Source organism: Camarhynchus parvulus, chromosome 27, assembly GCF_901933205.1.
Source record: "Camarhynchus parvulus chromosome 27, STF_HiC, whole genome shotgun sequence".
In the NCBI taxonomy this organism is placed as follows: domain Eukaryota; kingdom Metazoa; phylum Chordata; class Aves; order Passeriformes; family Thraupidae; genus Camarhynchus; species Camarhynchus parvulus.
The window spans coordinates 5,005,446-5,021,528 of record NC_044597.1 but is presented as its reverse complement, the minus strand read 5'-3'; the positions used below and the strand labels follow the sequence as shown (position 1 = coordinate 5,021,528).

Here is a 16,083-nt window from a genome sequence, read left to right as displayed (position 1 = left end):
GAATTTTGCCCGACAATAAATGGAATTTTGCCCGACAATAAATGGAATTTCCCCGACAATAAATGGAATTTTGCCGACAATAAATGGAATTTCGCCGACAATAAATGGAATTTCCGACAATAAATGGAATTTCGCCGACAATAAATGGAATTTCCCTGACAATAAATGGAATTTCCCTGACAATAAATGGAATTTCCCGACAATAAATGGAATTTTGCCGACAATAAATGGAATTTCCCTGACAATAAATGGAATTTCCCTGACAATAAATGGAATTTCGCCGACAATAAATGGAATTTCCCTGACAATAAATGGAATTTCCCCGACAATAAATGGAATTTTGCCGACAATAAATGGAATTTTGCCGACAATAAATGGAATTTCCCCGGACAATAAATGGAATTTTGCCGACAATAAATGGAATTTTGCCGACAATAAATGGAATTTCCCTGACAATAAATGGAATTTTGCTGACAATAAATGGAATTTCCCCTGACAATAAATGGAATTTTGCCGACAATAAATGGAATTTTGCCGACAATAAATGGAATTTCCCTGACAATAAATGGAATTTCGCCGACAATAAATGGAATTTCCCCGACAATAAATGGAATTTTGCCGACAATAAATGGAATTTCCCCGACAATAAATGGAATTTCCCTGACAATAAATGGAATTTTGCCGACAATAAATGGAATTTTGCCGACAATAAATGGAATTTTGCCGACAATAAATGGAATTTTGCCGACAATAAATGGAATTTCCCCGACAATAAATGGAATTTCCGACAATAAATGGAATTTCCCTGACAATAAATGGAATTTCCCTGACAATAAATGGAATTTCCCCGACAATAAATGGAATTTCCCTGACAATAAATGGAATTTTGCCGACAATAAATGGAATTTTGCCGACAATAAATGGAATTTCGCCGACAATAAATGGAATTTCCCTGACAATAAATGGAATTTCCCTGACAATAAATGGAATTTTGCCGACAATAAATGGAATTTCCCCGACAATAAATGGAATTTTGCCGACAATAAATGGAATTTCCCCGACAATAAATGGAATTTTGCCGACAATAAATGGAATTTCGCCGACAATAAATGGAATTTCCCTGACAATAAATGGAATTTCCCTGACAATAAATGGAATTTCCCGGACAATAAATGGAATTTTGCCGACAATAAATGGAATTTTGCCGACAATAAATGGAATTTCCCTGACAATAAATGGAATTTCCCTGACAATAAATGGAATTTTGCCGACAATAAATGGAATTTCCCGACAATAAATGGAATTTTGCCGACAATAAATGGAATTTTGCCGACAATAAATGGAATTTTGCCGACAATAAATGGAATTTCCGACAATAAATGGAATTTTGCCGACAATAAATGGAATTTCCCTGACAATAAATGGAATTTCGCTGACAATAAATGGAATTTCCCTGACAATAAATGGAATTTTGCCGACAATAAATGGAATTTTGCCGACAATAAATGGAATTTCCCTGACAATAAATGGAATTTTGCCGACAATAAATGGAATTTTGCCGACAATAAATGGAATTTCCTGACAATAAATGGAATTTTGCCGACAATAAATGGAATTTCCCGGACAATAAATGGAATTTTCCTGACAATAAATGGAATTTTGCCGACAATAAATGGAATTTCCTGACAATAAATGGAATTTTGCCGACAATAAATGGAATTTTGCCGACAATAAATGGAATTTCCCTGACAATAAATTGAATTTCCCTGACAATAAATGGAATTTTGCCGACAATAAATGGAATTTCCCTGACAATAAATGGAATTTCCCGACAATAAATGGAATTTCGCCGACAATAAATGGAATTTCCCCGACAATAAATGGAATTTGGCTGACAATAAATGGAATTTTGCCGACAATAAATGGAATTTCCCTGACAATAAATGGAATTTCCCCGACAATAAATGGAATTTTGCCGACAATAAATGGAATTTCGCCGACAATAAATGGAATTTCCCTGACAATAAATGGAATTTTGCCGACAATAAATGGAATTTCGCCGACAATAAATGGAATTTTGCCGACAATAAATGGAATTTCCCTGACAATAAATGGAATTTTGCCCGACAATAAATGGAATTTTGCCGACAATAAATGGAATTTTGCCGACAATAAATGGAATTTCCCTGACAATAAATGGAATTCCTGGGGTCGGATAAATCCGGGGTTGGGGAGTTCAAAGAAATGAAAAGAAATTATTAAATGAAAATGGAATTCATTCGAGGTTTTAGGGCTGGGATTGGGAAAGGAATGAAAAGAAATGAAAAAGAAATTATTAAAAGGAAATGGAGTTAAAATAAATCCAGCTTTGGGGCTGGGATTGGGGAAGGAATTCAGGGTTTGGGGAATGAAAAGAAATGAAAAGAAATTATTAAATGAAAATGGAATTCATTCGAGGCTTTGGGGCTGGGGTTGGGAAGGGATCAAATCCAACCAATTCCCAATTCCCTGCAGTCCGTCTGTCCGTCTGTCCGTTCCCCACCGTCTGTCTGTCTGTCCGTCTGTCCCGTTCCCCAGTGTCCGTCTGTCCGTCTGTCCTGTCCTCTTCCGCTGTCCGTCTGTCCCGTTCCCCAGTGTGTCTCTGTCCCATTCTCACTCTCTGTCCGTCTGTCTGTCCTGTTTCTGCTGTCTGTCTGTCTGTCCCGTCCCCGGTGTCTGTCTGTCCGTCTGTCCCGTTCCCATTCCTGCTGTCTGTCCCGTTCCTGGTCTCTGTCTGTCTGTCCGTCTGTCCTGCTCTCCAGTGTCCGTCTGTCCGTCTGTCCCGTTCCCATTCCCACCGTCTGTCTGTCTGTCTGTCTGTCCCGTTCTCAGTGTCTGTCTGTCTGTCCTGGTCCCGCTGTCTGTCTGTCCGTCTGTCCCGTTCCCCAGTGTCCGTCTGTCCATCTGTCCTGTTCTCCAGTGTCTGTCTGTCCCATTCTCACTCTCTGTCTGTCTGTCTGCCCCGTTCCTCGCTGTCCGTCTGTCTGTCCCGTTCCCACTGTCTGTCCGTCTGTCTGCCCCATTCCCGGGGTCTGTCCGTCTGTCCCGTTCCCCGCTGTCTGTCCCGTTCCCATTCCCACCGTCTGTCTGTCTGTCCGTCTGCCCCGTTCTCCAGTGTCCGTCTGTCTGTCTGTCCCGTCCCTGGTGTCTGTCCGTCTGTCTGTCTGTCCTGGTCCCCACTGTCTGTCCGTCTGTCCCGTTCTCAGTGTCTGTCTGTCCCGTTCCCATTCCCACTGTCTGTCCGTCCGTCTGTCCTGTTCCCGGTGTCTGTCCGTCCGTCCGTCTGTCCGCTAATAATAATAATAATAATAATAATAATAATAATAATAATAATAATAATAATAATAATAATAATAATAATAACAACAACAATAATAATAATGTAATAAAAATTAAAATTCAAAAATTAACCTAAGAACAATCCCATTTAACCTTTAACCCTTTAACGTTTAACCTTTAACACTTTAACCTTTAACCTTTAACCCTTTAACCTTTAACCCTTTCCCTCCCGGCCGTTCCGCCATCTTTCCCGAGGGGGGGGGCGGAGCCCTTCCTGCGCGCGGCGCCCCTCGATGACGTCAGGCGGCGCGTTTGAGACGACGCGCGTCGCGCTCGATTGCGTCACGCGTCGCGCCCGATGACGTTTCCGCGTCGCGGCCGATGACGTGTCCGCGGCGGCGGCGGCGGCGGCGGGCCCGGGATGCACCGGCGGGGGGTGGGGGCGGGGGCGATCGCCAGGAGGAAACTGACCGAGGTCAGCGGGACAGACGGACAGCGGGACAGACAGACGCGGACAGACAGCGGGACACACAGCGGGACAGACGGACAGCGGGACAGACGGACAGCGGGACACACAGCGGGACAGACGGACAGCGGGACAGACGGACAGCGGGACAGACGGACAGCGGGGGCACCGCGCCGCGGCGGGGCCCGCAGGGGTCGGGGCTCGGTCCGGGCGCTGGGAGCTGTGAGGGGAACCCCGGAGCCCCGGCCCGGAGCCCACAGGGAGAAACTCCCGCACCGGGATGGGCGGCTCGGGCTGCTCTGGGTTCGGCCTGTCCCGGTTCGGGGCTGTCCCGGTTCGGGCTGTCCCGGTTCGGGCTGTCCCGGTTCAGGCTGTCCCGGTTCGGGGCTGTCCCGGTTCGGGCTGTCCCGGTTCGGGCTGTCCCGGTTCGGGCTGTCCCGGTTCGGGCTGTCCCGGTTCGGGCCTGTCCCGGTTCGGGCTGTCCTGGTTCGGGGCTGTCCCGGTTCAGGGCTGTCCCGGTTCGGCCCTGTCCCGGCCGTGCCCTCACGTTCTCTCCCCCCAGGCCAAGTACAAGGAGCGCGGCACGGTCCTGGCTGAGGATCAGCTGGCGCAGGTGCGAGTGCTGTCCGTGACTCTGTCCGTGTCCGTGACTCTGTCCGTGTCCGTGTCTGTCCGTGACTCTGTCCGTGTCCGTGCGTGTCCGTGACTCTGTCCGTGTCCCTCCCCATCCATTCCCAGCCCACTCCCCATTCCCGCTGCTCCGTCCCCACTCCCATTCCCGCCGTTCCCATTCCCGCTGTCCCCGTGTCCCGCCCCTGATCCCCATGTCCCTGTCCGTCTGTCCGTCTGTCCGTCTGTCCCAGATGTCCCAGCAGCTGGACACATCCCAGACCCACCCACAGGCCTTTGCCAGCGAGCACAGCCCATTGCCGTGTCCCCCTGTCCATCCCCGTGTCCCATGTCCGGCCTGGTGTTTCAGGGCCACCGCATCAAAGCCGTCCCGTGTCCATCCCCATGTCCCCCTGTCCATCCCCATGTCCGTCTGTCCGTCTGTCGCAGATGTCCAAGCAGCTGGAGACGTTCGGACGCCACCGCAGGCCTTTTGCCAGCGAGCACAGCCCATTGCCGTGTCCCTGTGTCCCATCCCCATGTCCCATCCCCATGTCCCCTGTCCATCCCCGTGTCCCATGTCCGTCTGTCCGTCTGTCCGTCTGTCGCAGATGTCCAAGCAGCTGGAGACGTTCCGGACCCACCTGCAGGCCTTTGCCAGCGAGCACAGCCCATTGCCGTGTCCCCGTGTCCCAGTCCCATGTCCCCATGTCCATCCCCGTGTCCCAGTCCTGTGTCCCCGTCCATCCCCGTGTCCCATGTCCGTCTGTCCGTCTGTCGCAGATGTCCAAGCAGCTGGAGACGTTCCGGACCCACCTGCAGGCCTTTGCCAGCAAGCACAAGCAGGAGATCCGGCGCAGCCCCGAGTTCCGGCTGCAGTTCCAGCACATGTGCGCCGCCATCGGCGTCGACCCGCTGGCCTGTGAGCGCCGACGGACGGACGGACGGACGGACAGGGGGGGGGATAACGGGGAAATAACCGGGGCACAGACAGGGGACAATGGGGGGGGAATGGGGGTGACAGCAGGGGGACAGACGGACAGGGGGACAGACAGGGGGACAGAGGGACAATGGGGGGACAATGAGGGACAGCAGGGGGGATAACGGGACAGCAGGGGGACAGACGGACAGGGGGACAGAGGGACAATGGGGGGACAATGAGGGGACAGCGGGGACAGTGAGGGGGGGAACAGGAGTGGAATGGGGGGCACAGCAGGGGGACAATAAGGGGGATAGCACGGGGGAGAATGGGGGACAGCAGGGGGACAATGGGGGGACAGACGGACAGGGGACAGAGGGACAATGAGGGCGGTAGCTGGGGGGATAACGGGGGTAACAGGAGGAGAATGGGGGGAATAGTGGGGGGACAATGAAGGGGCAATGGGGGGATAGTAGGGGGGAGAACGGGGGACAGCAGGGGGACAGTGAGGGGACAGACGGACAGGGGGACAGAGGGACAATGGGGGGACAATGAGGGCGGTAGCAGGGGGGATAACGGGGGTAACAGGAGGGAATGGGGGATAGCGGGGGCAGTGGGGGGGACTGCAGGGGGGACAATGGGGGGGACAGTGGGAGATGGCAGGGGGGATAACAGGGGGACAGCAGGGGAAATGGGGGGACAGGAGGGAATGGGGGATAGTGGGGGACAATGGGGGGGATAACAGGGGGGACAGCAGGGGGACAATGGGGGGGACAGGAGGAGAATGGGGGAATAGTGGGGGGACAATGGGGGGACAAGGGGGGATAACAGGGGGGACAGCAGGGGGACAATGGGGGGGACAGGGCGGGGCAGAGCAGGGGGAACAATGGGAAACAGCAGGGGGGATAATGGGGGGGAACGGGGGAATAATGGGGGGACAGTGGGGTGACAGGAGGGGGGACAGCAGGGGGACAAGGGGGGGATAATGGGATAACAGGAGGGGGATAGAGGCAGGGGAATGGGGGGATAATGGGGGGACAATGGGGGGATAAGGGCAGGGGAATGGGGTGACAGGAGGGGGGATAACGGGGGGACAAGGGGGGGATAAGGGCAGGGGATTGGGGGGACAGTGGGGTGACAGGAAGGGGACAAAGGCAGGGGATTGGGGGGACAGCACGGGGACATTGGGGGGCACAGACCCCAGCCGGTGTCCCGGCTCTGAGCTCGGGTTCCCCCCCCCCCCAGCCGGGAAGGGCTTCTGGGCCGAGGTGCTCGGGGTCGGAGATTTCTACTACGAGCTGGGCGTGCAGATCATCGAGGTGTGCCTGGCGCTGCGGCACCGCAACGGAGGTGGGCACGGGGCACGGGCGGGGAGCCCTGGGACAGGGATCCGCTGAGACAGGGATCCACCGAGACAGGGATCCACTGATCCCAGGGATCCACCGAGCCAGGGATCCACTGAGACAGGGATCCGCTGAGACAGGGATCCACTGATCCCAGAGATCCACTGAGCCAGGGATCCACTGAGACAGGGATCCAATGATCCCAGAGATCCACTGAGACAGGGATCCGCTGAGACAGGGATTCACGGAGACAGGGATCCACTGATCCCAGAGATCCACCGAGCCAGGGATCCACCGAGCCAGGGATCCACTGATCCCAGAGATCCACTGAGACAGGGATCCACCGAGCCAGGGATCCACTGATCCCAGGGATCCACCGAGCCAGGGATCCACTGATCCCAGAGATCCACCGAGCCAGGGATCCACCGAGCCAGGGATCCACTGAGACAGGGATCCACTGAGACAGGGATCCAATGATCCCAGAGATCCACTGAGACAGGGATCCACCGAGACAGGGAGCCATCATCCTTAATCCCAGAGATCCACTGAGACAGGGATCCATCCCTGAGTCAGGGATCCACCGAGCCAGGGATCCACTGATCCCAAAGATCCACTGATCCCAGAGATCCACTGATCCCAGAGATCCACTGAGCCAGGGATCCACTGATCCCAGGGATCCATCATCCCTGATCCCAGGAATCCACCTGCCCCCAAAAATTTTAAAAAAAACCCCCAAAAATCCAAAAAAATCCCCCCCCCAAAAATCCCCTAAAATCCAAAAAAAATCCGCCCAAAAAATCCCCCCCCCAAAAAAAAAAAAATCCAAAAAAATCCCTCAAAAAATCCCCAAAAAATAAAAAAACCCCCCCAAATCCCCCTAAAATAAAAAAATCCCCAAAAATCCCAAAAAATCCCAAAAAAATCCAAAAAATCCCCCCAAAAAATAAAAAAAAAATCCCCCAAAAATCCCCAAAAAATCCTTAAAAAAAAAAATCCCTAAAATTTCCCCCAAACGCCCGTTTTGGGCTGGTGCTGCAGGGCTGATCACGCTGGAGGAGCTGCAGCAGCAGGTGCTCAAGGGCCGCGGGAAGTTCGCTCAGGACGTCAGTGCGTGAGTGCGGCTGGGAATTCCCCAAAATCCCTCAGGAATTCCCCAAAATCCCCGGGAATCCCCCAAAATCCCCGGGAATTCCCCAAAATCCCTCGGGAATTCCCCCAAAATCCCCTGGGAATCCCCCAAAATCCCTCAAGAATTCCCCAAAATCCCCTGGGAATTCGTGTTTTTTGGGGCAATTCCCATGTTTTGGGGTCATTCCCGTTTTTTGGGTCATTCCCGTTATTTTTGGGGCGGCCTGGGGAGCCCTTTGGGGTGTGTGTGTCCCCAGGGAGGGATTCCCGTGTTTTGGGGCCATTCCCATTATTTTTGGGGCGATTCCCGTTATTTTTGGGGCGATTCCCGTTATTTTTGGGGTCATTCCCATTATTTTTGGGGCCATTCCCCTGATTTTTTGGGGTCATTCCCTGTTATTTTTGGGCTCCCTCACGATTCCCGCATTTTTGGGGCGTTCCCCGTTATTTTTGGGGCCATTCCCCTAATTTTTGGGGTCATCCGTTATTTTTGGGGTCATTCGTTTTTTGGGGCTCCCGTTTTTTGGGGCATTGCCGTTATTTTTGGGGGATTCCCGGGTTTTTTGGGTCATTCCCTATTTTTGGGGTCATTCCGTTTTTTTGGGGCCATTCCGTTATTTTTGAGGTGATTCCCATTTTTGGGCCATTCCCTTTTTTTTTGGGTCATTCCCGTTATTTGGGGTCATTCTCGTTATTTTTGGGGCCATTCCCGTTATTTTTGGGTCATTCCCGTTATTTTTGGGGCGATTCCCATTTTTTGGGGCAATTCCCATGTTTTGGGGTCATTCCCGTGTTTTGGGGCCATTCCCGTTATTTTTGGGGCCATTCCCGTTTTTTTTGGGGTGATTCCCGTTATTTTTGGGGCCATTCCCGTTTTTTTGGGTCATTCCCGTTATTTTTGGGGCCATTCCCATTATTTTTGGGGTCATTCCCGTTATTTTTGGGGTCATTGCCGTTATTTTTGGGGTGATTCCCGTTATTTTTGGGGCCATTCCCGTTATTTTTGGGGCGGCCTGGGGAGCCCTTTGGGGTGTGTGTTTCCCTAGGGAGGGATTCCCGGTTTTGGGGTCATTCCCATTATTTTTGGGGTGATTCCCATTATTTTTGGGGTGATTCCCGTTATTTTTGGGGTGATTCCCGTTATTTTTGGGGCCATTCCCGTTATTTTTGGGGTCATTGCCGTTATTTTTGGGGTCATTGCCGTTATTTTTGGGGCGATTCCCGTTATTTTTGGGTCATTCCCGTTATTTTTGGGGTGATTCCCATTTTTTGGGCCATTCCCGTTATTTTTGGGCGATTCCCATTATTTTTGGGGTCATTCCCATTATTTTTGGGTCATTCCCGTTATTTTTGAGGTGATTCCCATTTTTTGGGCCATTCCCGTTATTTTTGGGTCATTCCCGTTATTTGGGGTCATTGCCGTTATTTTTGGGGTCATTCCCGTTATTTTTGGGGTCATTGCCGTTATTTTTGGGGTGATTCCCGTTATTTTTGGGGCCATTCCCGTTATTTTTGAGGTGATTCCCATTTTTTGGGCCATTCCCGTTATTTTTGGGGGATTCCCATTATTTTTGGGGTCATTCCCATTATTTTTGGGTCATTCCCGTTATTTTTGAGGTGATTCCCATTTTTTGGGCCATTCCCGTTATTTTTGGGTCATTCCCGTTATTTGGGGTCATTCCCGTTATTTTTGGGTCATTCCCGTTATTTTTGGGGCCATTCCCGTTATTTTTGGGGCCATTCCCGTTATTTTTGAGGTGATTCCCGTTATTTTTGGGTCATTCCCGTTATTTTTGGGGTCATTGCCGTTATTTTTGGGGCGGCCTGGGAGCCCTGTGGGGTGTGTGTGTCCCCAGGGAGGGATTCCCGTTTTTTGGGGTCATTCCCATTATTTTTGGGGCCATTCCCGTTATTTTTGGGGCCATTCCCGTTATTTTTGGGGCGATTCCCGTTATTTTTGGGGCGATTCCCGTTATATTTGGGGCCATTCCCGTTATTTTTGGGGCCATTCCCGTTATTTTTGGGGCGATTCCCGTTATTTTTGAGGTGATTCCCATTATTTTTGGGGCCATTCCCGTTATTTTTGGGGCCATTCCCGTTATTTTTGGGGTCATTCCCGTTATTTTTGGGTCATTCCCGTTATTTTTGGGGTCATTCCCGTTATTTTTGAAGTGATTCCCATTTTTTGGGTCATTCCCGTTATTTGGGGCATTCCCGTTATTTTTGGGGCGATTCCCGTTATTTTTGGGTCATTCCCGTTATTTTTGGGGCCATTCCCGTTATTTTGGGGTCATTCCCATTATTTTTGGGGCGATTCCCGTTATTTTTGGGGTCATTCCCATTATTTTTGGGGTCATTCCCGTTATTTTTGGGTCATTCCCGTTATTTTTGGGGCCATTCCCGTTATTTTTGGGGCGATTCCCGTTATTTTTGGGGTCATTCCCATTATTTTTGAGGTGATTCCCGTTATTTTTGGGGACATTCCCGTTATTTTTGAGGTGATTCCCGTTTTTTGGGCCATTCCCGTTATTTTTGGGGCCATTCCCATTATTTTTGGGCCATTCCCGTTATTTTTGGGGCCATTCCCGTTATTTTTGGGCCATTCCCGTTATTTTTGGGGCCATTCCCGTTATTTTTGGGGCGCCCCGGGAGGCCTTTGGGGTGTGTGTGTCCCCAGGGAGGGATTCCCGTGTTTTGGGGCCATTCCCGTTATTTTTGAGGTGATTCCCATTTTTTGGGTCATTCCCATTATTTTTGGGGCCATTCCCGTTATTTTTGAGGTCATTCCCGTTATTTTTGGGGCGGCCTGGGGAGCCCTTTGGGGTGTGTGTTTCCCTAGGGAGGGATTCCCGTGTTTTGGGGTCATTCCCGTTATTTTTGGGGTCATTCCCGTGTTTTGGGGTCATTCCCGTTATTTTTGGGTCATTCCCGTTATTTTTGGGGCCATTCCCGTTATTTTTGGGGCGGCCCGGCAGCGCTCTGGTCCGCGTGTCCCCGCAGGGACGACCTGCTGCGCGCCATCCGGAAGCTGAAGGTGCTGGGCAGCGGCTTCGGGCTCATCCCCGTGGGGGGAACGGTGCTGGTGCAGTCGGTGCCGGCCGAGCTGAGCATGGACCACACGGTGGTGCTGCAGCTGGCCGAGGTGGGATTGTACTGGGATTATACTGGGATTGTACTGGGATTGTACTGGGAATGGCTGGGCATGGACCACACCGTGGTGCTGCAGCTGGCCGAGGTGGGAACTGGGATTGTACTGGGATTGTACTGGGAATGTACTGGGATTGTACTGGGAATGGCTGGGCATGGACCACACCGTGGTGCTGCAGCTGGCCGAGGTGGGAATGCACTGGGAATACTGGGATTGTACTGGGAATATACTGGGATTGTACTGGGATTGTACTGGGATTGTACTGGGATTGGCTGAGCATGGACCACACCGTGGTGCTGCAGCTGGCCGAGGTGGGATTATACTGGGAATACTGGGATTGTACTGGGATTGTACTGGGAATATACTGGGATTGTACTGGGATTGTACTGGGATTGTACTGGGATTATACTGGGATTTACTGGGAGTGGGAAAACATGGAGCACATGGTGGTGCTGCAGTTGGCCGAGGTGGGATTGTACTGGGAATACTGGGATTGTACTGGGATTGTACTGGGATTGTACTGGGAATGTACTGGGATTGTACTGGGATTGTACTGGGAATGGCTGGGCATGGACCACACCGTGGTGCTGCAGCTGGCCGAGGTGGGATTATACTGGGAATACTGGGATTGTAGTGGGATTGTACTGGGATTGTACTGGGAATATACTGGGATTGTACTGGGATTGTACTGGGATTGTACTGGGAATACCGGGAAAATATGGAGCACACAGTGGTGCTGCAGCTGGCCGAGGTGGGAATGCACTGGGATTGTATTGGGATTGTACTGGGGTTATACTGGGATTATACTGGGAATGGGAATGGGATTGGGAATGGCTGGGCATGGAGCACACCGTGGTGCTGCAGCTGGCCGAGGTGGGGAACTGGGAATATACTGGGATTGTACTGGGAATGGCTGGGATTATACTGGGAATACTGGGAATACATGGAGCACACGGAGGTGCTGCAGCTGGCCGAGGTGGGGAACTGGGAATACTGGGATTGTACTGGGAATACTGGGATTGGGAATGGGATTGGGAATGGGAAAACATGGAGCACACCGTGGGGCTGCAGCTGGCCGAGGTGAGATTTATACTGGGATTGTACTGGGATTTACTGGGATTGGGAATGGAATTGGGAATGGCTGGGCATGGAGTACATGGTGGTGCTGCAGCTGGCCGAGGTGGAAATGCTGGGAATACTGGGATTATACTGGGAATATACTGGGAATACTGGGAAAACACAGAGCACACGGAGGTGCTGCAGCTGGCTGAGGTGGGAATGCACTGAGATTATACTGGGAATATACTGGGATTTACTGGGAATGGCTGAGCACGGAGCCCACCGTGGCCCTGGATTCGAGCCCTGAGCGATTGTTCCTGGTTTTTCCTGGTTTTTTTTTCCCCAGAAAAAGGGATTTGTGACAGTCAGCGAGATCCGGGACAGCCTCGGGTGGGAGACGGAGAGAGCGAAGCAGGTGCTGGTAGGTGGGACTGGGAATGCCGGGAATGGAAACTGGGAAACTGGGAATGGAAACTGAACGGGAACTGGGAAACTGGGAATGGGGGGGGTGGAACTGGGAAGGGATGGGAGACTGGGAATGGGAATGGGGAACTGGGAACGGGGAACTGGGAACGGGAACTGGGAATGGGAATGGGGAACTGGGAATGGGGAACTGGGAATGGGGAACTGGGAATGGGAATGGGGGAATGGGAATGGAAACTGGGAATGGGGAACTGGGAATGGGGAACTGGGAATGGGAGACTGGGAATGGGAGACTGGGAATGGGAATGGAAACTGGGAATGGGAATGGGGAACTGGGAATGGGAATGGGGAACTGGGAATGGGAATGGGAAACTGGGAATGGGGAACTGGGAACTGGGAAACTGGGAATGGAAACTGGGAACGGGAACTGGGAAACTGGGAATGGGGAACTGGGAACGGAATGGGAATGGGAATGGGAATGGGGAACTGGGAATGGGAATGGGAATGGGAATGGGAATGGGAACTGGGAATGGGAATGGGGAACTGGAAATGGGAACGGGAATGGGAATGGGAATGGGGAACTGGGAATGGGGAACTGGGAATGGGAACAGCAACGGCAACTCAGCACATCTGTGTGCATCCCCAGTCCATCCCCAGTCCATTCCCATTCCCAATCCCATTTTTCCCGTTTTTCCCATTTTTCCCATTTCAGGACCACCTGCTGAAGGAGGGCATGGCCTGGCTGGCTCCCAGTCCCATTATTCCCATTATTCCCAATCCCATTTTTCCCATTTTTCCCTGCAGGACCACCTGCTGAAGGAGGCCATGCCCTGGCTGGTTCCCAATCCCATTCCCAATCCCATTTTTGCCGTTTTTCCCGTTTTTCCCGTTCCAGGACCACCTGCTGAAGGAGGGCATGGCCTGGCTGGACGCGCAGGCCCCGGCCGAGCCGCAGTTCTGCCTGCCGCTCTTCTCGGAGCTGCACGGGCCGGACGGCACGGCCGGGACCTGAGCGCCCCGGCTGGAATCCCGGCTGGAATCCCGGCTGGAATCCGCCCCAGGATCACCGGGAATCCATCCCAGAATCCCCAGGAATCCCGGCTGGAATCCGCCCCAGGATCACCGGGAATCCATCCCAGAGTCCCCAGGAATCCCGGCTGGAACCCGCTCCCACCGTACCGACTGCAGCCTGAATCCCGGATCTTGGGCGCGGCGCTCCCGAATGGCTGGAACCCCGAGTCTCGGAATCCCTCCCAGGATCCTCGGGAATCTCCCCGGGAATCCCTCCTGGGATCCTCGGAAATCCCTCCTGGAACCCTCGGGAATCCCTCCCAGGATCCTCGGGAATCTCCCCGGGAATCCCTCCTGGGATCCTGCCTCCTGGAACCCTCGAATCCCCAGGGAATCCCTCCTGAGTCCTTGGGAATCTCCCCTGGAATCCCTTGACTCCTCGGGAATCCCGGCTGGAATTCCCCCCCAGGATCCTCAGGAACCCCTCCTGGGATGCGCCCGTGAACCCCTCCTGGAATTCCCGGGAATCCCGGCTGGAATCCTCGGGAATCCCTGTTGGAATCTTCAGGAATCACTCCTGGGATCTTCAGGAATCACTCCTGGAATCCCTGGGAATTCCCAGCTGGAAATCCTTGGGGATCCCTCCTGGAATCCTGGCTGGAATCTCCGGAATCCCCCCCGGATCCCTCTGGGAATCCTCAGGAAATCTCGTGGGATCTTCAGGAATCGCTCCTGGAATCGCTCCCTGGGAATTCCCAGCTGGAAATCCTCGGGGATCCCCCCTGGAATCCTCGGGAATCCCCCCTGGAATCCTCGGGAATCCCCCCTGGAATCCTCGGGAATTGCTCCTGGAATCCCTGGGAATTCCCAGCTGCAAATCCTTGGGGATCCCTCCTGGAATCCTGGCTGGAATTCCTGGGAATCCTGGCTGGAATCTTCAGGAATCGCTCCTGGGATCCCTCTGGGAATCCCTGGGAATCCCTCCTGGGAATTCCCAGCTGGAAATCCCGGGAATCCCCCCTGGAATCCTGAATCCCCTGGAATCCGGAATCCCTCCTGGAATCCGGGAATCCCCGAATTCCCAGCTGCAAATCCTTGGGGATCCCTCCTGGAATCCTGGCTGGAATTCCTGGGAATCCTGGCTGGAACGGATCCCCCTGAATCCCCCTGGAATCTCGAATCCCTCCTGGAATCCTCGGGAATCCCCCTGGAATCCTCGGGAATCCCTCCCGGGATCCCTCCTGTCCCCACAATCCCAGGGACCCCGGGACCGGGAATAAAAGTTTTGTAAGAAGTTCCAGAGTTCGGCAAGTTCTGTGGGATGGATCCCCTTGCTGGAACCGCCGCCTGCGCAAACTTTGGGTGGAAATGGCCCAGATTGGGGAAAATGAGGGAAAAGGGGCGGAGGGCGGAACCTTGGAGGGGTTTGCAGCGGGAAATGGGATTTGGGCTCTGGAATTTGGGCTCCCAGCACCGGGAAAACTGGGAAAGCTGCCCTGGGAAGTTTTTATTCCGTAAGAATTCCCACTAAGGAACAGCACGGGCCCCGTTGTGCCAAAACAAAACTTTATTGCACAAAGAAAAACCCAAAAAAAAACCCCAAAAAAAAAAAAAAGGAAACCTCCCCCCCAAAAAAAAAATCCCAAAAAAAAAAAAAGGAATAATAATTGGAATTCTTCTGTACAACAGAAACCAGCAGAGATCTGCCAGGGCCTCGTGTGCTTTTTGTTTTGTTTTGTTTCCGGCTCCATTTCCAGTCCTTAAAAATTCCGTTTGCTCAAAGGTCCAGCAGGGGCTGGGGGGACACGGAATTCCCGGCCCTGGGAATGCTGGAAAGGCTGGAAAGGCTCCCCAGCCCGGCCCCGGGGGGACAGAGGGGACACGGAGGAGGTGGCACCTTCCCTTCCCTTCCCTTCCCTTCCCTTCCCTTCCCTTCCCTTCCTTCCCTTCCCTTCCCTTCCCTTCCCTTCCCTTCCCTTCCCTTCCCTTCCCTTCCCTTCCCTTCCCTTCCCTTCCCTTCCCTTCCCTTCCCTTCCCTTCCCTTCCCTTCCCTTCCCCTCAAGGGTTAAACCCAAACCGGCCCCGGGGGCTTTGGGAAAAGAGAAGGGAAACAATTCCCCGGGTTTGCAGGAGAAACGGGGAAATTCCTCATTTCCCAGCAGGAAAATTCCCATTTCCTACCACGGAAAATCCACGTTTTCCACCTGGGAAATTCCTCATTTCCCAGCAGTGATATTCCCCATTTCCCACCTGGAAAATTCCCACTTCTCACCAGGGAAAATCCACATTTCCAACCAGGAAAATTCCCATTTCCTACCAGGGAAATTCCTCATTTCCCACCTGGAAAATTCCCTATTTCCCAGCGGTGATATTCCCCATTTCCCACCTGGGAAAATCCACATTTTCCACCTGGGAAACTCCCATTTCCAACCAGGAAAATTCCCCATTTCCTACCAGAGAAATTCTCGTTTCCCACCTGGAAAATTCCCATTTCCCAGCAGGAAAATGCCCATTTCCCACCTGGGATATTCCCCATTTCCAACCAGGAAAATTCCCATTTCCCACTGGGGATATTCCCCATTTCCCATCAGGGAAAATCCACATTTCCCACTGGGGAAATTCCCATTTCTCACCAGGAAAATTCCCATGTCCTACCAGA

General features: G+C 52.4%; 1 protein-coding gene across 2 annotated transcripts; it reads left to right on the top strand.

The window, feature by feature from the left end:
- Positions 1 to 3,703: 3,703 nt before the first annotated feature.
- Positions 3,704 to 13,565, top strand: SNF8 (SNF8 subunit of ESCRT-II). Of its 2 annotated transcripts, none has more exons than XM_030966391.1 (8): positions 3,704 to 3,793; positions 4,347 to 4,397; positions 5,177 to 5,315; positions 6,558 to 6,662; positions 7,694 to 7,766; positions 10,784 to 10,925; positions 12,337 to 12,405; positions 13,309 to 13,565. In XM_030966391.1, exons 1-8 carry the CDS (start codon positions 3,740 to 3,742, stop codon positions 13,423 to 13,425), a joined length of 750 nt encoding a protein of 249 aa, XP_030822251.1. In that variant the 5' UTR covers positions 3,704 to 3,739; the 3' UTR covers positions 13,426 to 13,565. The 2 variants fall into 2 exon arrangements, with proteins under 2 accessions (XP_030822251.1, XP_030822250.1); XM_030966390.1 differs by having other exon boundaries at positions 12,337 to 12,411.
- The last annotated feature ends 2,518 nt before the right edge of the window (positions 13,566 to 16,083 follow it).

Bases quoted from the DNA above. Each gene is read 5' to 3' on its own strand.
- SNF8 (XM_030966390.1), top strand. From the start codon at position 3,740: ATGCACCGGCGGGGGGTGGGGGCGGGGGCGATCGCCAGGAGGAAACTG. The intron at 10,926-12,336 runs GTGGGATTGTAC...TTTTTTCCCCAG, and splicing joins TGGTGCTGCAGCTGGCCGAG to AAAAAGGGATTTGTGACAGT. The intron at 12,412-13,308 runs GTAGGTGGGACT...TTCCCGTTCCAG, and splicing joins AGAGAGCGAAGCAGGTGCTG to GACCACCTGCTGAAGGAGGG.